This window comes from Procambarus clarkii, chromosome 49 (assembly GCF_040958095.1).
Source record: "Procambarus clarkii isolate CNS0578487 chromosome 49, FALCON_Pclarkii_2.0, whole genome shotgun sequence".
Lineage (NCBI taxonomy): Eukaryota > Metazoa > Arthropoda > Malacostraca > Decapoda > Cambaridae > Procambarus > Procambarus clarkii.
This window is the reverse complement of record NC_091198.1, coordinates 8,661,574-8,681,828: the sequence shown is the minus strand read 5'-3', so window position 1 is coordinate 8,681,828 and position 20,255 is coordinate 8,661,574. Positions and strand designations below refer to the sequence as shown.

The following is a 20,255-nucleotide window of genomic DNA, read 5'->3' as shown; positions in this document are numbered from 1 at the left end:
AAGTTTATTGGGCAGCGTCACTCATCCTGTGAGTGGACACCCGCCATAGTGACAGTATTGGGCAGCGCCACACATCCTGTGAGTGGACACACCGCCATAGTGACTGTATTGGGCAGCGTCACTCATCCTGTGAGTGGAGACACCGCCATAGTGACTGTATTGGGCAGCGTCACCCATCCTGTGAGTGGACACACCTCCATAGTGACTATATTGGGCAGCGTCACTCATCCTGCGAGTGGACACACCGCCATAGTGACAGTATTGGGCAGCGTCACCCATCCTGTGAGTGGACACACCGCCATAGTAACAGTATTGGGCAGCGTCACCCATCCTGGGAGTGGACACACCGCCATAGTAACAGTATTGGGCAGCGTCACCCATCCTGGGAGTGGACACACCGCCATAGTGGCAGTATTGGGCAGCGCCACTCATCCTGTGAGTGGAGACACCGCCATAGTGACAGTATTGGGCAGCGCCACTCATCCTGTGAGTGGACACACCACCATAGTGACAGTATTGGGCAGCGCCACTCATCCTGGGAGTGGACACACCGCCATAGTGGCAGTATTGGGCAGCGCCACTCATCCTGTGAGTGGAGACACCGCCATAGTGACAGTATTGGGCAGCGCCACTCATCCTGTGAGTGGACACACCGCCATAGTGGCAGTATTGGGCAGCGCCACTCATCCTGTGAGTGGACACACCGCCATAGTGACAGTATTGGGCAGCGCCACTCATCCTGTGAGTGGACACACCGCCATAGTGACAGTATTGGGCAGCGCCACTCATCCTGTGAGTGGACACACCGCCATAGCAGCCTGTACAACACTCCCCAATAGGAAGAAAACCCGCTGGGTTGTTCATCCTGTCACTTGTACCCAGACACAGCTGGGACTTGCTTAACTGTCTCAAGTGAACAGCTCCTCAAACAAGGGATTAACATCCTTCAATCCTCTAGTTCACGTCATCCTTTTGGCGCCAAGTCGGAGAATCTTTTGTGAATAGTATATATATTTGGATAACCAACGCTACTACTGTATAACCAACACCACTACTGTATAACCACCACTACTGTATAACCAACATCACTACTGTATAGTCACAACCACCACCACTACTACCCCACAACCATAAGCCCTCCTGTAACCACCAGCACTACCATCTACCACCACCACAGCACTAACCAATTACCACCACTACTCCCGTAAGTACCACGACAGTCACACAGCCATAACCACAAACACTCAACCACCACCAGACAACCACCACCAGACAAGCACTACACAACCACCACCAGACAACCACCACCAGACAAGCACTACACAACCACCACTAGACAACCACCACCAGACAAGCACTACACAACCACCACCAGACAACCACCACCAGACAACCACCACACACACAACCACTACATAACCACCACCAGACAAGCACTACACAACCACCAGACAACCACTACACAACCACCACCAGACAACCACCACACACACAACCACTACACAACCACCACCAGACAACCACCACCAGACAACCACCACACAACCACCACCAGACAACCACTACACAACCACCACCAGACAAGCACTACACAACCACCACACACAACCACCACCAGACAACCACCACACACACAACCACTACATAACCACCACCAGACAAGCACTACACAACCACCACCAGACAACCACCAGACAACCACCACCAGACAACCACTACACAACCACCACCAGACAACCACTACACAACCACCACCAGACAACCACCACACACACAACCACTACACAACCACCACCAGACAACCACCACACAACCACCACCAGACAACCACTACACAACCACCACCAGACAACCACCACACACACAACCACTACACAACCACCACCACCACCACCCCGGCGGGCCTCTCACCTGCCCCACAGTGACTAAGCCACCACCACCACCGCCCACCACAGACCAGCCAGCAGGTAAGGTGCTTCTTCATAAATATTTTGATTGATCTTAAGGATTCCATCACGGAGTGCTGGGAGAGGGGGGGGGGAAGAGGGGGGGGAGGAGAGGCAGCAGCGTGGAGGCTGCATGCTCCGGTGATGCCCACATCTCTCCTCATCTCCCACCACTTGGATAAGCAGTTAGCAGAAACTGATTACATCTGGATCTCCAGTACTTCTCACGGCAGGTTCCCGAAGCTCCGTACGCCAGAGAGGGAATTCCCAACATGCGACAATGACAATCTTGTTGGTGCAACGTTGCAAGCTGTGTTGGTCGGGAACCTGGATCACGGGGTTCATGACTCCTCCGTTCGTGAACATCTTGCATGGCAACCGGCTCGAGGAGCTAGTTATCATATGGCTAAATCACGAAAATCAGAATGATGAAACTGAAAAATGGGCCGGTGGGGCCGCCGACCAAAAGTGCGCCTTATTATACGTGAAGATAGCCGCTGATCTTCCATGTTCGCATTACTAAACGAAATTCCCGGTACCTTAGAATCTTTAATAACTAACCCCCACTGTGATGTCAAAGAAAATGAAGCTCTATATCAACCTTGAATTGTGATTATTTTACCGGGGAAAACAAATCGACTAATTTTTCACCTTCCAGCCGAAGTGTCGGTCATCAATGTTACCAATGGCTTCTGAGGTTATCAATTTCCGTAATTTTAATATTCTGACTGGTAAATGACATATCTTAATTTCCGCGGAATATCCCAGAAAATCATCGCTAAATTATTGCGCTAAAGACTGCGAATGAATGGTGGATCAACGCCCCCTGAAGATTGATGATAATCTAGGGAATTCATCAGTGTTGGCACCCCTGGGAGCTGTCAACTGCCTGACGGACGCCTCACTGAGGAGAATTCGCCGGCATGCAGCTGATGGCAGTTCTGATAATAATTTGATTACCACTGAGGCTTCTGAATGGGTAAATGCAATTATCTAGCAGTGGGAGACGCGGGCTTACATCAGCCCAGATCTGGTGGACGCGCTGACGCCTCTGGTTGATGGCGCCGCCGCCGCTCAAACCAGGAAAAACATCGTAGCATAACCAGGAGATAATTGCAGTCAACCCAGACAGACTCTCTACGCCAGTTACGAGGACCAGGCGCACTGCGGACACAGGTGAACACCACAAAAGGTCCACGCTGGTTGCCACTGATGCAATCATGCATGTGTTTCTTACGATATAAACAGTTCTAATGATCACGTGAGCTGGATCTTGCTGCGTCTCACCTGGGTGACGCCTAATTCACCTGATTTTCCCCAACTGAGTGGCCGTCAAGTGCTACCTGATTGGACCTCCATCAGAGAGCCACACGAGCAGAAGGGTCAGATGTATTCTGTATGGTACTGTTTACCTCACTACAGCCGTTGAAACTATGCTTCGTTTAGTATAATTACATAATAATAAAGGTAACTACAGAAGGCCTATTGGTCCATACGAGGCAGCTGCTATTTGTAACCACCCAATCCCACTCATATACGTGTCCAACCCACGTTTGAAACAATCGAGGGACCCCACCTCCACCACGTTACGCGGTAATTGGTTCCACAAATCAACAACCCTGTTACCGAACCGGTATTTACCCAGGTATTTTCTAAATCTAAACTTATCAAATTTATACTTATTGTTTCGTGTTCTGTATACTTAAGACGGGTGGGATGAGTCATTAGTGTGGTCAGGGGGGGAGGCCTTCTCTCATGTTTGTAGGTTAGATTAGCATTTTAAAAGCACTACAATCACCTTCTGTGGTTGATTGTTCAATAAATCACTGAATTATATGTTTAATAGATCTCTCATCCTGCCATGGAGGACAGAAGAAAATGTATATATGTTTGTTAGTATTGTAAATGTGTGGCCACGTTTGTGGTAGAAAATAAAAAAAAAAATAAATAAAAATAAAAAAAATGATAGCTGGGGTTATGGATGGGGAAGGAGGGAACTATCAGGGGGAAAGCGCCAAGCCATTACGACTATACAGCACTTGGAAGGAATCAGGATAAGGATTTGGGATGGGACGGGGGAGGGGGGGGGGAGGAATTGTGCCCAACCATGTTGGGCACAATGCTGAATATTCTGAATATTTCTGTTACTGCCAGATTTTCTGAACAGCAACTCAGATGCCTCTGACGGAGTTTTTATTTTTTTTAATTGGACAGTCCGTTTCAAGCGTGATATGGTGGATATCTCGTGGCAGAGTTAGTGTTCAGATAATTTTGTGGCGTCTGTTCGACTGTTGTTGGTTGTGGGACTGACACACTGTATAATTATCAAAGGCGCCGCGAAGTCAGGAACGCCACGATACATGGGAAGGCGTGGGGGCTGACTGTGGGGAGGCGTGGGGGCTGACAGTAGGGCTGACATAACCATGTGAAGCCTGCCTGCCTGACTGACTGACTGGATAGCTTTGTAGTGTCTTCAACACCACATCAGCGCCCATCAGATCAGAGCCATCAGAGGCTGGCTGGCTGGCCTGCACAACAGAACACAATCAGATAAACAAGTCTTTAGCACCTGGCAACCTCATTACTTTTTTTCCTTGGGCCGTGGTGGGCAGTTGGGCGCAGAATATGCGTGGTTTTGATCGATTCGATACGTGTGGGGTTCCCGTTCCGCCCAATATCTGCACCATGACAAGCTCATTTCCAACCATTATGAATAATGATAGCCAGAGCCATATACACTTAGCCGGGCGCACCTCCGCCCTCGTCGGGTAAAACGAGGCGCATTTCATCTCTGGGGCCGACATGATGCATGGGTAATGGCTGCGCGGGAGAGCAAACAGAACATGGCGTAGGATCACGCGATCTTATTCACAGAGGGATCCTAGCCTTTCACCGCTCGCCAGATAACATCGAACCTCTTCCTACCGCTGCTCCTGCACCCCGCTCCCGGTGCCATCATATGTTTTGGGTCCTTACCCGATGAACGCTGCCAGTGTGTTGAAGGTACGGGAGAGGGGAGCGAGATGAGGAGAGAGGTGTAGAGGAGAGGTGTAGAGGAGAGGTGTAGAGGAGAGGTGTAGAGGAGAGGTGTAGAGGAGAGGCTGCATAGGAGAGGCGTGGAGGAGAGGTCGGATAGGAGAGGCGTGGAGGAGAGGTCGGATAACAGAGGCGTGGAGGAGAGGTCGGATAACAGAGGCGTGGAGGAGAGGTCGGATAGGAGAGGCGTGGAGGAGAGGTCGGATAAGAGAGGCGTGGAGGAGAGGTCGGATAGGAGAGGCGTGGAGGAGAGGTCGGATAAGAGAGGCGTGGAGGAGAGGTCGGATAAGAGAGGCGTGGAGGAGAGGTCGGATAAGAGAGGCGTGGAGGAGAGGTCGGATAAGAGAGGCGTGGAGGAGAGGTCGGATAAGAGAGGCGTGGAGGAGAGGTCGGATAAGAGAGGCGTGGAGGAGAGGTCGGATAAGAGAGGCGTGGAGGAGAGGTCGAATAAGAGAGGCGTGGAGGAGAGGTCGAATAAGAGAGGCGTGGAGGAGAGGTCGGATAAGAGAGGCGTGGAGGAGAGGTCGGATAAGAGAGGCGTGGAGGAGAGGTCGGATAAGAGAGGCGTGGAGGAGAGGTCGGATAAGAGAGGCGTGGAGGAGAGGTCGGATAAGAGAGGCGTGGAGGAGAGGTCGGATAAGAGAGGCGTGGAGGAGAGGTCGGATAAGAGAGGCGTGGAGGAGAGGTCGGACAAGAGAGGCGTGGAGGAGAGGTCGGATAAGAGAGGCGTGGAGGAGAGGTCGGATAAGAGAGGCGTGGAGGAGAGGTCGGATAAGAGAGGCGTGGAGGAGAGGTCGGATAAGAGAGGCGTGGAGGAGAGGTCGGATAAGAGAGGCGTGGAGGAGAGGTCGGATAAGAGAGGCGTGGAGGAGAGGTCGGATAAGAGAGGCGTGGAGGAGAGGTCGGATAAGAGAGGCGTGGAGGAGAGGTCGGATAAGAGAGGCGTGGAGGAGAGGTCGGATAAGAGAGGCGTGGAGGAGAGGTCGGATAAGAGAGGCGTGGAGGAGAGGTCGGATAAGAGAGGCGTGGAGGAGAGGTCGGATAAGAGAGGCGTGGAGGAGAGGTCGGATAAGAGAGGCGTGGAGGAGAGGTCGGATAAGAGAGGCGTGGAGGAGAGGTCGGATAAGAGAGGCGTGGAGGAGAGGTCGGATAAGAGAGGCGTGGAGGAGAGGTCGGATAAGAGAGGCGTGGAGGAGAGGTCGGATAAGAGAGGCGTGGAGGAGAGGTCGGATAAGAGAGGCGTGGAGGAGAGGTCGGATAAGAGAGGCGTGGAGGAGAGGTCGGATAAGAGAGGCGTGGAGGAGAGGTCGGATAAGAGAGGCGTGGAGGAGAGGTCGGATAAGAGAGGCGTGGAGGAGAGGTCGGATAAGAGAGGCGTGGAGGAGAGGTCGGATAAGAGAGGCGTGGAGGAGAGGTCGGATAAGAGAGGCGTGGAGGAGAGGTCGGATAAGAGAGGCGTGGAGGAGAGGTCGGATAAGAGAGGCGTGGAGGAGAGGTCGGATAAGAGAGGCGTGGAGGAGAGGTCGGATAAGAGAGGCGTGGAGGAGAGGTCGGATAAGAGAGGCGTGGAGGAGAGGTCGGATAAGAGAGGCGTGGAGGAGAGGTCGGATAAGAGAGGCGTGGAGGAGAGGTCGGATAAGAGAGGCGTGGAGGAGAGGTCGGATAAGAGAGGCGTGGAGGAGAGGTCGGATAAGAGAGGCGTGGAGGAGAGGTCGGATAAGAGAGGCGTGGAGGAGAGGTCGGATAAGAGAGGCGTGGAGGAGAGGTCGGATAAGAGAGGCGTGGAGGAGAGGTCGGATAAGAGAGGCGTGGAGGAGAGGTCGGATAAGAGAGGCGTGGAGGAGAGGTCGGATAAGAGAGGCGTGGAGGAGAGGTCGGATAAGAGAGGCGTGGAGGAGAGGTCGGATAAGAGAGGCGTGGAGGAGAGGTCGGATAAGAGAGGCGTGGAGGAGAGGTCGGATAAGAGAGGCGTGGAGGAGAGGTCGGATAAGAGAGGCGTGGAGGAGAGGTCGGATAAGAGAGGCGTGGAGGAGAGGTCGGATAAGAGAGGCGTGGAGGAGAGGTCGGATAAGAGAGGCGTGGAGGAGAGGTCGGATAAGAGAGGCGTGGAGGAGAGGTCGGATAAGAGAGGCGTGGAGGAGAGGTCGGATAAGAGAGGCGTGGAGGAGAGGTCGGATAAGAGAGGCGTGGAGGAGAGGTCGGATAAGAGAGGCGATGGAGGAGAGGTCGGATAAGAGAGGCGTGGAGGAGAGGTCGGATAAGAGAGGCGTGGAGGAGAGGTCGGATAAGAGAGGCGTGGAGGAGAGGTCGGATAAGAGAGGCGTGGAGGAGAGGTCGGATAAGAGAGGCGTGGAGGAGAGGTCGGATAAGAGAGGCGTGGAGGAGAGGTCGGATAAGAGAGGCGTGGAGGAGAGGTCGGATAAGAGAGGCGTGGAGGAGAGGTCGATAAGAGAGGCGTGAGGAGAGGTCGGATAAGAGAGGCGTGGAGGAGAGGTCGGATAAGAGAGGCGTGGAGGAGAGGTCGGATAAGAGAGGCGTGGAGGAGAGGGTCGGATAAGAGAGGCGTGGAGGAGAGGTCGGATAAGAGAGGCGTGGAGGAGAGGTCGGATAAGAGAGGCGTGGAGGAGAGGTCGGATAAGAGAGGCGTGGAGGAGAGGTCGGATAGAGAGGCGTGGAGGAGAGGTCGGATAAGAGAGGCGTGGAGGAGAGGTCGGATAAGAGAGGCGTGGAGGAGAGGTCGGATAAGAGAGGCGTGGAGGAGAGGTCGGATAAGAGAGGCGTGGAGGAGAGGTCGGATAAGAGAGGCGTGGAGGAGAGGTCGGATAAGAGAGGCGTGGAGGAGAGGTCGGATAAGAGAGGCGTGGAGGAGAAGTTGGATAAGAGAGGCGTGGAGGAGAGGTTGGATAAGAGAGGCGTGGAGGAGAGGTTGGATAAGAGAGGCGTGGAGGAGAGGTTGGATAAGAGAGGCGTGGAGGAGAGGTCGGTTAAGAGAGGCGTGGAGGAGAGGTCGGATAAGAGAGGCGTGGAGGAGAGGTCGGATAAGAGAGGCGTGGAGGAGAGGTTGGATAAGAGAGCGTGGAGGAGAGGTCGGATAAGAGAGGCGTGGAGGAGAGGTTGGATAAGAGAGGCGTGGAGGAGAGGTTGGATAAGAGAGGCGTGGAGGAGAGGTTGGATAAAGGAGGTGTGGAGGAGAGGTTGGATAAGAGAGGCGTGGAGGAGAGGTGTGGAGGAGAGGTTGGAAAAGAGAGGTGTGGAGGAGAAGTTGAACATTCTACTAAATAATGTTCAGGAAAATGCATTTGTTTTTCTCTTCCACAAAGTTTACAGTGTACTCGACCCGCGAGTTTTGGGTAAGTTGGCAGGTGTGTGTGTGTGTGTATCCCTTGTGTATAGAAGTGGGAAAGAGTGTGGCTACAAGTGGGGGGGGGAATCACACCCCCAATCCACCCCTTTTCATCCCCCCCCCCCACACACACCAACCTAAGAGGAGAGGTATCAGAATGGAGAGAGAGAGGGTTAATGAGTGGAGTACTTCAAGGGGTGGCATTAGGGCTCATCCTGTTCCTAATATATGTAAACGATCTTACAGACGTAGTAGGCTAATTCTTATCCAGGTTTGCTAACGATGCAAAGCTAATAAGGCGAATCAGAACTGAGGAAGATTACAGTACATTTCAAGATGAACTCGACAATCTCCAAAGATGGTCTGAGAAATGGCTACTAGAGTAACCTAGGTTATGGGGGATAGGAATTGGAGCAAACAGACCTCAAACACAGTACAGGATGAAGGGAAGGGTGCTTGCAACTTGTGAAAACAGAGAGAGAGACTTAGAAAGTGGACATAACTGAATATCTAGCAAGTATGACACGCACATCAGCAGGATAACTAGGGCAGCATATGCCATACTGGCAAACTTGGACAAAGGTCCATTTCGAGTATTATATTCACCTTATTTGAGATTTATTATTGAGTATGTTGCTCCAGCATGGAACCCCTACTTAAAGAAACACCCACCTAAACTATAAGTCCAAAAATCTGCAAAATCCACACACACACACAGACCCACCCACACACACACATACACACACACACACACCAACTAGCACTTTCCTCAAAACACACACACACTTGGCCCCCCCCTCACTCCCAACACACAAACACCCCCCCCCCCCCACACACACACAGCAAAACCATGATGCTGATGTTTGTTTTCCGGATTGCCACGAGATAAGAGAAAGATGGACACAGCTTCCCACTCTCCGTTACTAAGCAACACCCACCTACACCAGGCCAGCACTACCCCCTGATCCACTTTCTACCTAATACTACCTTTCTACCTAATCAGCTCTAATCGATCATCTTTACCTGTAATTCACTTAATCCAATAGATTTAGATGTTGTAATCCTAAGTGATTGATTCAAATCATTAGAGTTGTGGCTGGAGTGAACAGGTGTATAATTTGTGGCCAAAGTGAACAGGTGTACAGTTGTGGCTGGAGTGAACAGGTGTACCGGCCACATATACACACAAACACTGGGCCACATACACACACAGGGCCACATACACACACAGGGCCACAAACACACACACAGGGCCACATACACACAAACACAGGGCCGCTCAAGGAACGCTGCAGGGAGGCAAGATGCCGCCAAGGGCTCCCAGGTCTTCCAAGACCCGTCCGCTTCATCTCGTAGATTATCAGTGCAAATCCGTGCATTGTTGCAACATTGTGTTCCCCCTGATGGATGACGGGGTGGCGTCATGTTGCAACCCGACCCCCGTTTCTTCCATTTTGAAACCCCCCTCAACCTCCACCTCACTCCACCCCCCCCTCCCCCACTACAATCCGTCTACTTACAATCCCTATACATCTTCTGCGTTGCATAGTTCCTGTCTAAGTTCGTAGCCGCGTATGTCTTTCGCTAACAAAAACGGATAACCGCGAACGCAGAGTAAGCCCCATCGTTTATATATGTTAATTATATAGTTGCTGTTAATCATTATTATTATTATTCTCACAGTGAGTCTGGCATATAAGGCGGAATATGAGGAGTATACTCAGTGAGTCAAATGGCTCATACTCATCTGTGATAGGATCTAAGCTGGCATCCGAGTCAGACATCGCGTGGGGAAGAAGGTTTTCCCAGTTCGCAATCGCCTTCGTCAGGAGTTGAAGAGTTTCACAGCGTTTTGTTTAGTTCCATAAATTTCCGTCGTCAACCACTCCCTCGCGGATCCATCAGACGGTTTATCTTTAAATCCGTTTGGAATCCGCCGCGTGCGTTAGAGAAAGAATACAGACAAAAAGTAGAGGGCCTTCAGACTCTTCAATCTTTTTTCAAGAACGCGAGCTGGTTCATTGTGATATAGCGTGAGGCAAGATGCTAAGGACGTTGTCCATAAGATATGATGCTCTCCTTCACAGCATCACTCTACCATCTCCCCAGACAACTCGCCGCCCATCAGGAATACCAGACACAGGAAAAAAATTCTTCTGATTATCCTTTTTTTCACTCGCTTCTCACAAGGCTTCAAGTACCTGGTTAACGAAGTGCCGCGTGTACTCTTAAGAACGTCCTCGCCTACTTGTACGGCATTGCAGAACCAAAAATGTTGAAATTGATGCATCTTACTTGCAATACTAAGAAGGTCTTTGTAACGCTGGCGGCGGCGGACACTTGTGCACAATTGGTTGAGAGTTTGACGATCGCAAACGTCTTGGGCCACCCGGAGATTACACGAATTTCACGCAAAAGTCAGATCTTAATTGCGTAGCGAAATTAGAGTCAGCTTCGTCTCTCGGCCGCGATAGATCGAGTCAAGAAAGAGAGTGCGGCCTCAAGAGCTTATATACTCAAGTCGTGGGTTTTGTGGGATACAAGATTAATTTACGTCGTTTGGGACGCTGCAAGATATGACGATCGTTCCACATGCCTCAGGAGCTAATTACATTTTGGACTGGTGTCTTAAATCACACACTTGGTGATTCATGCTGTGGTGGTAGGCGGTGGAGCGAGGGTCGGTAACCCATGGATAGGGAGTGTTTATTGGGCACAGCGGAGAGTATAGCCTTCACGTCCTTCCTTGATGACGGATCTCATGATGACTCTACGGCTACCTTGAGATTACCTCCAGAGAGATGGTTTCGAGGATAAGTGTCTCCGCGACTCGGTCTCTGGCCAGGCCTCCTGGAGTCTGGTCAACTAGGTTGTTAAGACGCCGCTTTGTGCGATTTGGCATTTATGGCTAATTTGCTTCTGCTAGTGTACTAACTTCTAGTTTTGCAGGTCGGAGTTCAATCCCCGACCGTCTTAGTCATTGGGCATCATTCCTCCCCCCCCCCCTCCCCGCGCCATTCCAAATCCTTATCCTGACCCCTTCCAAATGCTATATAGTCGTAATGGCTTGGCCGCTTTCCCCTCTCATAATTCCCTTCCCTTTGCTCTTATTATACCTTGCTACTATTCCTGCTATTCCTACAGCTAATATCACTATTACTGTCACTACCGAGCACAACTATTCCTACTACTAATAGTACTGTTGCTAGTGATAGTGCCCACTGACAGTACCACTAGGATCAACCTCATACTTGATCAAAAAAATCACACACTCGCATTCTGACTCGGGTCTAACTCACGTTATCTTACTACAACTCACAAGCTTAACTCACAAGCATAACTCATTCACACCCACACACTTCTCACTCACATGTAATGCCACACACAATCCCCCCCCCCCCCCCTGCCACCATTTAAGGTATCTACCATCTTTACAACTTCTTCCTCCCCGCCCCCCGCCCCCCCCCCGTTCCCCCACAAATGGTTAAGAACAACTAAGAACAGCCTCGCGACAGAACATTGGACGAGGCCGAACAAGCCGCGACTCCATCTACAAGATCCATAACCATGTTCTTGATTATTGCTTCGTCACAGTGATCAACCTGCCTGTTCTTCGGGCAGGTATTTTAACCAATCACTCTTGTCACTCTAGTAAGTTATTCACTAAACATTGACTGTAGGAGCCACAGCTGCCCCCTCAGTGGTGGCTGTAGGAGCCACAGCTGCCCCCTCAGTGGTGGCTGTAGGAGCCACAGCTGCCCCCTCAGTGGTGGCTGTAGGAGCCACAGCTGCCCCCTCAGTCGTGGCTGTAGGAGCCACAGCTGCCCCCTCAGTGGTGGCTGTAGGAGCCACAGCTGCCCCCTCAGTGGTGGCTGTAGGAGCCACAGCTGCCCCCTCAGTGGTGGCTGTAGGAGCCACAGCTGCCCCCTCAGTGGTGGCTGTAGGAGCCACAGCTGCCCCTCAGTGGTGGCTGTAGGAGCCACAGCTGCCCCCTCAGTGGTGGCTGTAGGAGCCACAGCTGCCCCCTCAGTGGAGGCTGTAGGAGCCACAGCTGCCCCCTCAGTGGTGGCTGTAGGAGCCACAGCTGCCCCCTCAGTCGTGGCTGTAGGAGCCACAGCTGCCCCCTCAGTCGTGGCTGTAGGAGCCACAGCTGCCCCCTCAGTCGTGGCTGTAGGAGCCACAGCTGCCCCCTCAGTCGTGGCTGTAGGAGCCACAGCTGCCCCCTCAGTCGTGGCTGTAGGAGCCACAGCTGCCCCCTCAGTCGTGGCTGTAGGAGCCACAGCTGCCCCCTCAGTTGTGGCTGTAGGAGCCACAGCTGCCCCCTCAGTGGTGGCTGTAGGAGCCACAGCTGCCCCCTCAGTGGTGGCTGTAGGAGCCACAGCTGCCCCCTCAGTGGTGGCTGTAGGAGCCACAGCTGCCCCTTCAGTTGTGGCTGTAGGAGCCACAGCTGCCCCCTCAGTGGTGGCTGTAGGAGCCACAGCTGCCCCCTCAGTGGTGGCTGTAGGAGCCACAGCTGCCCCTTCAGTTGTGGCTGTAGGAGCCACAGCTGCCCCCTCAGTGGTGGCTGTAGGAGCCACAGCTGCCCCTTCAGTTGTGGCTGTAGGAGCCACAGCTGCCCCCTCAGTGGTGGCTGTAGGAGCCACAGCTGCCCCCTCAGTGGTGGCTGTAGGAGCATCAACTATTCAGAACCATACACCACCTCTGTGGCCAGCCAGACTATATAAACTGAAGACATCTGTTTACATTGTTTCTGTGGCTAGGTGACTATAGGGCTGTAAGAGACCTGAGGCGACGCAGATGGCCGCCTCAGCCACAAGAACGGTACTTGCAGAAGCGTATATTGTGCCCTGTTGTGGATATTGAACACACACCACATTGCAGCGTAGCGTGTGGACGCTTGCACGACTATCCGACTCTGATCTGTTGGCGTAGAAAACACAAGCAAGCATTACATGATTTCATTTCTTCTGGCGTCCATCTTGACGTATCAAACTTCTGAAGGAGCACAAAAAGGTGAAATAATCGTCCAATCGCGAGCAAGGAGGAGTCGCGGAGCCTCGCGGCTCGGCACTAACCCTCCTGGAGTGGCTGAATCAATAACAATCACCAGTGGTCATAATTGCAACTGCAGACTTGTAAACAGCTGGGTTGCATGCAGTGAAATGAGAGGTTGGGCGATGAACGGACCAATCCGAGAATCAAAATGTCATTCATGATTGCTATGGCGGAATCTGATTGGTTGGGATAATTGATGGCGCGGAGTGTCGAGTGGGCGGCCTTAACGAGAGGGTTAGGAGAGCTGCTGGACGGGTATATCGTTCGCATCACTTGCCCTTCGTGTGATGCCCCTCTCCCCCCCCCCCCCCCACACACACCCCCACACCGACCCTAGCAAGAGGTGCTCCTCCCCTACCCCCCCCCCCCTCCCCGCCTCCACCAACAAGGTGTTCATCGCTAAAAAAAAAAAAATTGTTTTGGTTGCAGAGATAATCCACGCCCAAAATAAATTACAGAAGAACTTGTTATGGCCAGAGGAAACAGCTCCGATTAACAAGAGATGAAGGGAGAGAGCAACAAAAGTACTGTTGTGGATATTATACAAATTCTCAATATAATTAAACAATAGAGCGCCCAGGTACAAAGCCTACGTATAGAGCGGCACATTAAAGAACCACATTAAAGAGCCACATTAAAGTCACATTAAAGTCACATTAAAGAGCCACATTAAAGAGCCACATTAAAGAGCCACATTAAAGAGCCACATTAAAGAGCCACATTAAAGAGTCACATTAAAGAGCCACATGAAAGTGACATTAAAGAGCCACATTAAAGAGCCTCATTAAAGTCACATTAAAGAGCCACATTAAAGAGCCACATTAAAGTCACATTAAAGAGCCACATTAAAGAGCCACATTAAAGAGCCACATTAAAGTCACATTAAAGTCACATTAAAGAGCCACATTAAAGAGCCACATTAAAGTTACATTAAAGTCACATTAAAGAGCCACATTAAAGTCACATTAAAGAGCCACATTAAAGAGCCACATTAAAGAGCCAGAGTTCGCACTGATAAACAGACACCTAGACAAGTCGCTTGCTAAAACGGTCCGACAAAATCTTCAGCAAAATTGGGAAGACACAAAACACCACAAAATTTCTCTCTCAGTCGTTTCAAAAAACGAACAAAATTATTTAAAGTAGATAACCAAGATGCATTAGTTTAGTGTAGCCGGTCGGCCGAGCGGGCAGCACGCAGGGCTTGTAATCCTGTGGTCCTGGGTTCGATCCCAGGCGCCGGCGAGAAGCAATGGGCAGAGTTTCTTTCACCACTATGCCCTGTTACCTAGCAGTAAAATAGGTACCTGGGTGTTAGCCAGCTGTCACGGGCTGCTTCCTGGGGGGTGGAGGCCTGGTCGAGGACCGGGCCGCGGGGACATTAACAAAAAAAGAAGCCCCGAAATCATCTCAAGATAACCTCAAGATAGCACGGGGCCGGTGGTAGAGACGCCGCTCATCTACTCATAATGAGCCATGTGGTGCAGTCACACTGTGGTGTATTTGGCAGGTGTTTTGTCAGGCGTGTTCAGAGGTGCGATAACAGGTGTTTTGTCAGGCGTGTTCAGAGGTGCGATAACAGGTGTTTTGTCAGGCGTGTTCAGAGGTGCGATAACAGGTGTTTTGTCAGGCGTGTTCAGAGGTGCGATAACAGGTGTTTTGTCAGGCGTGTTCAGAGGTGCGATAACAGGTGTTTTGTCAGGTGTGTTCAGAGGTGCGATAACATGTGTCTCAGGTGTGTTCAGAGGTGCGATAAGATGTGTCTCAGGTGTGTTCAGAGGTGCGATAAGATGTGTCTCAGGTGTGTTCAGAGGTGCGATAACATGTGTCTCAGGTGTGTTCAGAGGTGCGATAACAGGTGTCTCAGGTGTGTTCAGAGGTGCGATAACAAGACCGCCGAGCCTCGCCGGTCAAGAGCTAAGTGACGTGTAGGGGAAGAAATCCACAAAGTCCGTGACGAGGTTCGAATCTACGTCCGAGAGGATCCCAGTTGTGTTGTGACGTGTAGGGGGGGGGGGGGGGAGGCTGACCTCTAGTGACCTCGCGTGACCCAGCAGAGAGATGCTGCATGGCGATGCCTCCTGCTCATCCCAACACATCTCTATGTAATCTCTATCTCCCACACTTTTCACGATCCCTTCGCAAAATGGATCCTCTCATTTCTATCTCCTTTTTTTTCTCCTTTTTCTCCTTCTCTTCGCATTCCTATGGCATATATATATATTTTTTCTTCATCCATTTTTTCAGTTAGTATTTCCAGGAACAGTTTGCATCCAGTTAACACTTTGATTTCAACCTAAACACTTGGGCACTTGCGAGGACCTTGCTAGAACTCACAGTTTTCTTTGAGCTTCCAGTTACCCTACAAAAATCGACCTTCCAGGCAATTCCGTCGTTACTTTGGTATTTCCAGCTGTCCTCCCACACTACCATGACCTTCCAGCTGTCCTCCCACACTACCATGACCTTCCAGTTGTCCTCCCACACTACCATGACCTTCCAGTTGTCCTCCCACACTACCATGACCTTCCAGCTGTCCTCCCACACTACCATGACCTTCCAGTTGTCCTCCCACACTACCATGACCTTCCAGCTGTCCTCCCACACTACCATGACCTTCCAGCTGTCCTCCCACACTACCATGACCTTCCAGCTGTCCTCCCACACTACCGTAACCTTCCAGCTGTCCTCCCACACTACCATGACCTTCCAGCTGTCCTCCCACACTACCATGACCTTCCAGCTGTCCTCCCACACTACCATGACCTTCCAGCTGTCCTCCCACACTACCATGACCTTCCAGCTGTCCTCCCACACTACCATGACCTTCCAGCTGTCCTCCCACACTACCATGACCTTCCAGCTGTCCTCCCACACTACCATGACCTTCCAGTTGTCCTCCCACACTACCATGACCTTCCAGTTGTCCTCCCACACTACCGTGACCTTCCAGCTGTCCTCCCACACTACCATGACCTTCCGGCTGTCCTCCCACACTACCATGACCTTCCAGCTGTCCTCCCACACTACCATGACCTTCCAGTTGTCCTCCCACACTACCGTGACCTTCCAGCTGTCCTCCCACACTACCATGACCTTCCAGCTGTCCTCCCACACTACCATGACCTTCCAGCTGTCCTCCCACACTACCATGACCTTCCAGCTGTCCTCCCACACTACCATGACCTACCAGCTGTCCTCCCACACTACCATGACCTTCCAGCTGTCCTCCCACACTACCATGACCTTCCAGCTGTCCTCCCACACTACCATGACCTTCCAGCTGTCCCCCCACACTACCATGACCTTCCAGCTGTCCTCCCACACTACCATGACCTTCCAGTTATAATCACACTGTTGAATAAAATGATAACATGTACATATAATTATGTAACTACATCCACACACTGACGGATATATCGCCGGGTGTTGTTTTTAATGTGTGTGTGTGTGTGTGTGTGTGTGTGTGTGTGTGTGTGTGTGTGTGTGTGTGTGTGTGTGTGTGTGTGTGTGTGTGTGTGTGTGTGGGAGAGAGAGACTCCCACGTATAGATCAAGGTCACATAACAATACCAGCAGCCTTCATATTTACAGCAGGGGGGGTTGAGCCCCCCAAAGAGAGGAGTGGTATATATAACCTCCAGGAGTTATGAAGCCTTGACTCTGTCTTTGAGTCGCTGTATAATAGGGAAGCAGCACGGAAACACAGAGCAGCTTTACATAATAAGATATATATATATTCACCTGTTGGTAGTCAGGAGGAGGAGGAGTCCTGGGGAGAATTTTGCAAGATTTTCTGGGGGAGAGAGAGGGACGCAAGTGGCACATGTTCGTGCGGCCATTTGCACGTCTGAACCGAGAGCTGGCGTTCGAGTCCCAGAGTATTCACACACACACACACACACACACACACACACACACACACACACACACACACACACACACACACACACACACACACACACACACACACACGAGGGGCCTGGTAGCCTGGTGGATAGCGCGCAGGACTCGTAATTCTGTGGCGCGGGTTCGATTCCCGCACCAGGCAGAAACAAATGGGCAAAGTTTCTTTCATCCTGAATGCCCCCCTGTTACCTAGCAGTAAATAGGTACATGGGAGTTAGTCAGCTGTCACAGGCTGCTTCCTGAGGTAGGTGTGTGTGTGTGTGTGTGTGTGTGTGTGTGGTGTGGGGAAAAAAAAGTAGTTAGTAAACAGTTGGTTGACAGTTGAGAGGCGGGCCGAAAGAGTTAAGCTCAACCCCCGCAAACACAACTAGGTGAATACACACACACACACACACACACACACACACAATCCCTCACCAGATCTGTAGCAACCCTGCCATCTTCTCCCCAACAATAATCTGGCAGCTTCGCATGTGAGACAGGGCCGGAGCCGTCATGCAAAAAGTCGATCAGAGAACGATTGCCAGCCTTCTAAATACGGCGAGGGGGGCGGACTGTCCGAGCCTCTGAAGGCACTTATTAATTAAATCGCCGCCAGCCTTACTCTTGCTGCCCTTTTATCCAGATTCGTGACGGATATAAACTGCTGCCTTGGAGGGGTGTGGAGCCAGGGTGGAGGTGGATGTATGGGGGCAGATACTACCAGCAGTTTTATGGTAGATTTATTTATTATACATTTCCACGGTTGAGAGATGGGCAGTGCTGGACGGTTCCTAGGATGAGAGATGGGCAGTGCTGGACGGTTCCCAGGATGAGAGATGGGCAGTGTTGGACGGTTCCCAGGATGAGAGATGGGCAGTGTTGGACGGTTCCCAGGATGAGAGATGGGCAGTGTTGGACGGTTCCCAGGATGAGAGATGGGCAGTGCTGGACGGTTCCTAGGATGAGAGATGGGCAGTGCTGGACGGTTCCCAGGATGAGAGATGGGCAGTATTGGACGGTTCCCAGGATGAGAGATGGGCAGTGTTGGACGGTTCCCAGGATGAGAGATGGGCAGTGTTGGACGGTTCCTAGGATGAGAGATGGGCAGTGTTGGACGGTTCCCAGGATGAGAGATGGGCAGTGTTGGACGGTTCCCAGGATGAGAGATGGGCAGTGTTGAACGGTTCCTAGGATGAGAGATGGGCAGTGTTGAACGGTTCCCAGGATGAGAGATGGGCAGTGTTGGACGGTTCCCAGGATGAGAGATGGGCAGTGTTGAACGGTTCCCAGGATGAGAGATGGGCAGTGTTGGACGGTTCCTAGGATGAGAGATGGGCAGTGTTGGACGGTTCCCAGGATGAGAGATGGGCAGTGTTGGACAGTTCCTAGGATGAGAGATGGGCAGTGTTGGACAGTTCCTAGGATGAGAGATGGGCAGTGTTGGACGGTTCCTAAGATGAGAGATGGGCAGTGTTGGACGTTTTCACACAGGAGGAGGAGGGGATGGGGAACCATGTAGGTATCGGTAGCTTTCAAAACTGGCCCCAATTTCTAAATGTTTCCATAGACGAGAAGGAAGTAACTTCGGGCCTCTTAGAGTAGGCTAACAGCTTATAGTGCAGTAATTAGCGCCTCATCTTTGGCTACCTATCAGGTACATATATGTATATCGGGTAATGTATACTTACTACACATATCAGGTACATATGTCTGCGTAAAGTTCAAATCAATATGGATTCCAGATCATTACCGAAATTCCAGTCAGCTGTATCATTCGCCAACAATTTAGGACTTTGGACTAAAAACTTGTTACGAGTTTCCATCTGCCCTGCAGGCATCCATCTGCCTGTCAGGCATCCATCTGCCCGTCAGGCATCCATCTGCCCGTCAGGCATCCATCTGCCTGTCAGGCATCCATCTGCCCGTCAGGCATCCATCTGCCTGTCAGGCATCCATCTGCCCGTCAGGCATCCATCTGCCTGTCAGGCATCCATCTGCCCGTCAGGCATCCATCTGCCTGTCAGGCATCCATCTGCCTGTCAGGCATCCATCTGCCCGGCAGGCATCCATCTGCCCGGCAGGCATCCATCTGCCTGTCAGGCATCCATCTGCCCGGCAGGCATCCATCTGCCCGGCAGGCATCCATCTGCCCGGGGATAGTGTGTGTGTGTGTGTGTGTGTGTGTGTGTGTGTGTGTGTGTGTGTGTGTGTGTGTGTGTGTGTGTGTGTGTGTGTGTGTGTGTGTGTGTGTGTACTCACCTAGTTGTGCTTGCAGGGTTTGAGCTCTGGCTCTTTGGTCCCGCCTCTCAACTGTCAATCAACTGGTGTACAGATTCCCGAGCCTACCGGGCTCTATCATATCTACACTTGAAACTGTGGATGGAGTCAGCCTCCACCACATTACTTCATTGTGCATTCCATTTACTAACTACCCTGACACTGAAAAATTTCTTTCTAACGTCTCTGTGGCTCATTTGGGTCCTAAGTTTCCACTCGTGTCCCCTTGTGTGTGTACCACCCGTGCTAAATAGTTTGTATCTCCTCTCAATTCCTCCGAGAATTTTTAGGTCGTAATCCTGTAACACTTTTGTCTTACAGTGACGTAAAGTTTAATTCCGTATGTCTTTCACACGGAATGTTACGAATGTTCCCTGTGTCCAGTAACCCATTATTCCCCATAGAGTGGCACACACAGTGTTTCTGCACCCTCTTTTAGTATTCATTCAGGATTCCGTTAGGTCCAATGGCCTTCGCGTCAGGCCCCAGCAGATGCCTTCTAACCTCATCTCTACAAATTTCAAATTCTTTCAAAGCTACTTGGTCCATCGCCACCTCTCTCAGATCCGGGGCTACTCCTTGCTGTATTGTGAAGACCAGGAATCTTTTACTGTTGAGTTGTTCATTGTCATTCTCTGTGTATACCTGTCCTCCCATTTTCTCAGTTTTAATTCATCACTCTGTTCTCTCACTGTTGTTTTCCTGCTG

General features: G+C 51.4%; 1 protein-coding gene across 1 annotated transcript; it reads left to right on the top strand.

The window, feature by feature from the left end:
• Positions 1-2,754: 2,754 nt before the first annotated feature.
• LOC138351294 (eukaryotic translation initiation factor 3 subunit A-like) lies at positions 2,755-19,430 on the top strand. The gene is made up of 4 exons (XM_069302930.1): positions 2,755-2,925; positions 5,072-7,207; positions 7,648-8,042; positions 19,013-19,430. Exons 1-4 carry the CDS (start codon positions 2,755-2,757, stop codon positions 19,428-19,430), a joined length of 3,120 nt encoding a protein of 1,039 aa, XP_069159031.1.
• Positions 19,431-20,255: the final 825 nt, after the last annotated feature.

Excerpts from the sequence above, each read along its gene's own strand:
- LOC138351294 (XM_069302930.1), top strand. The coding sequence starts at position 2,755 with ATGGTGGATCAACGCCCCCTGAAGATTGATGATAATCTAGGGAATTCA. Across the intron at positions 7,208-7,647 it reads AGAGAGGCGATGGAGGAGAG|AGAGGCGTGGAGGAGAGGTC; the intron begins GTCGGATAAGAG and ends GAGGTCGGATAG. Across the intron at positions 8,043-19,012 it reads AAGAGAGGCGTGGAGGAGAG|ATCATTACCGAAATTCCAGT; the intron begins GTTGGATAAGAG and ends TATGGATTCCAG.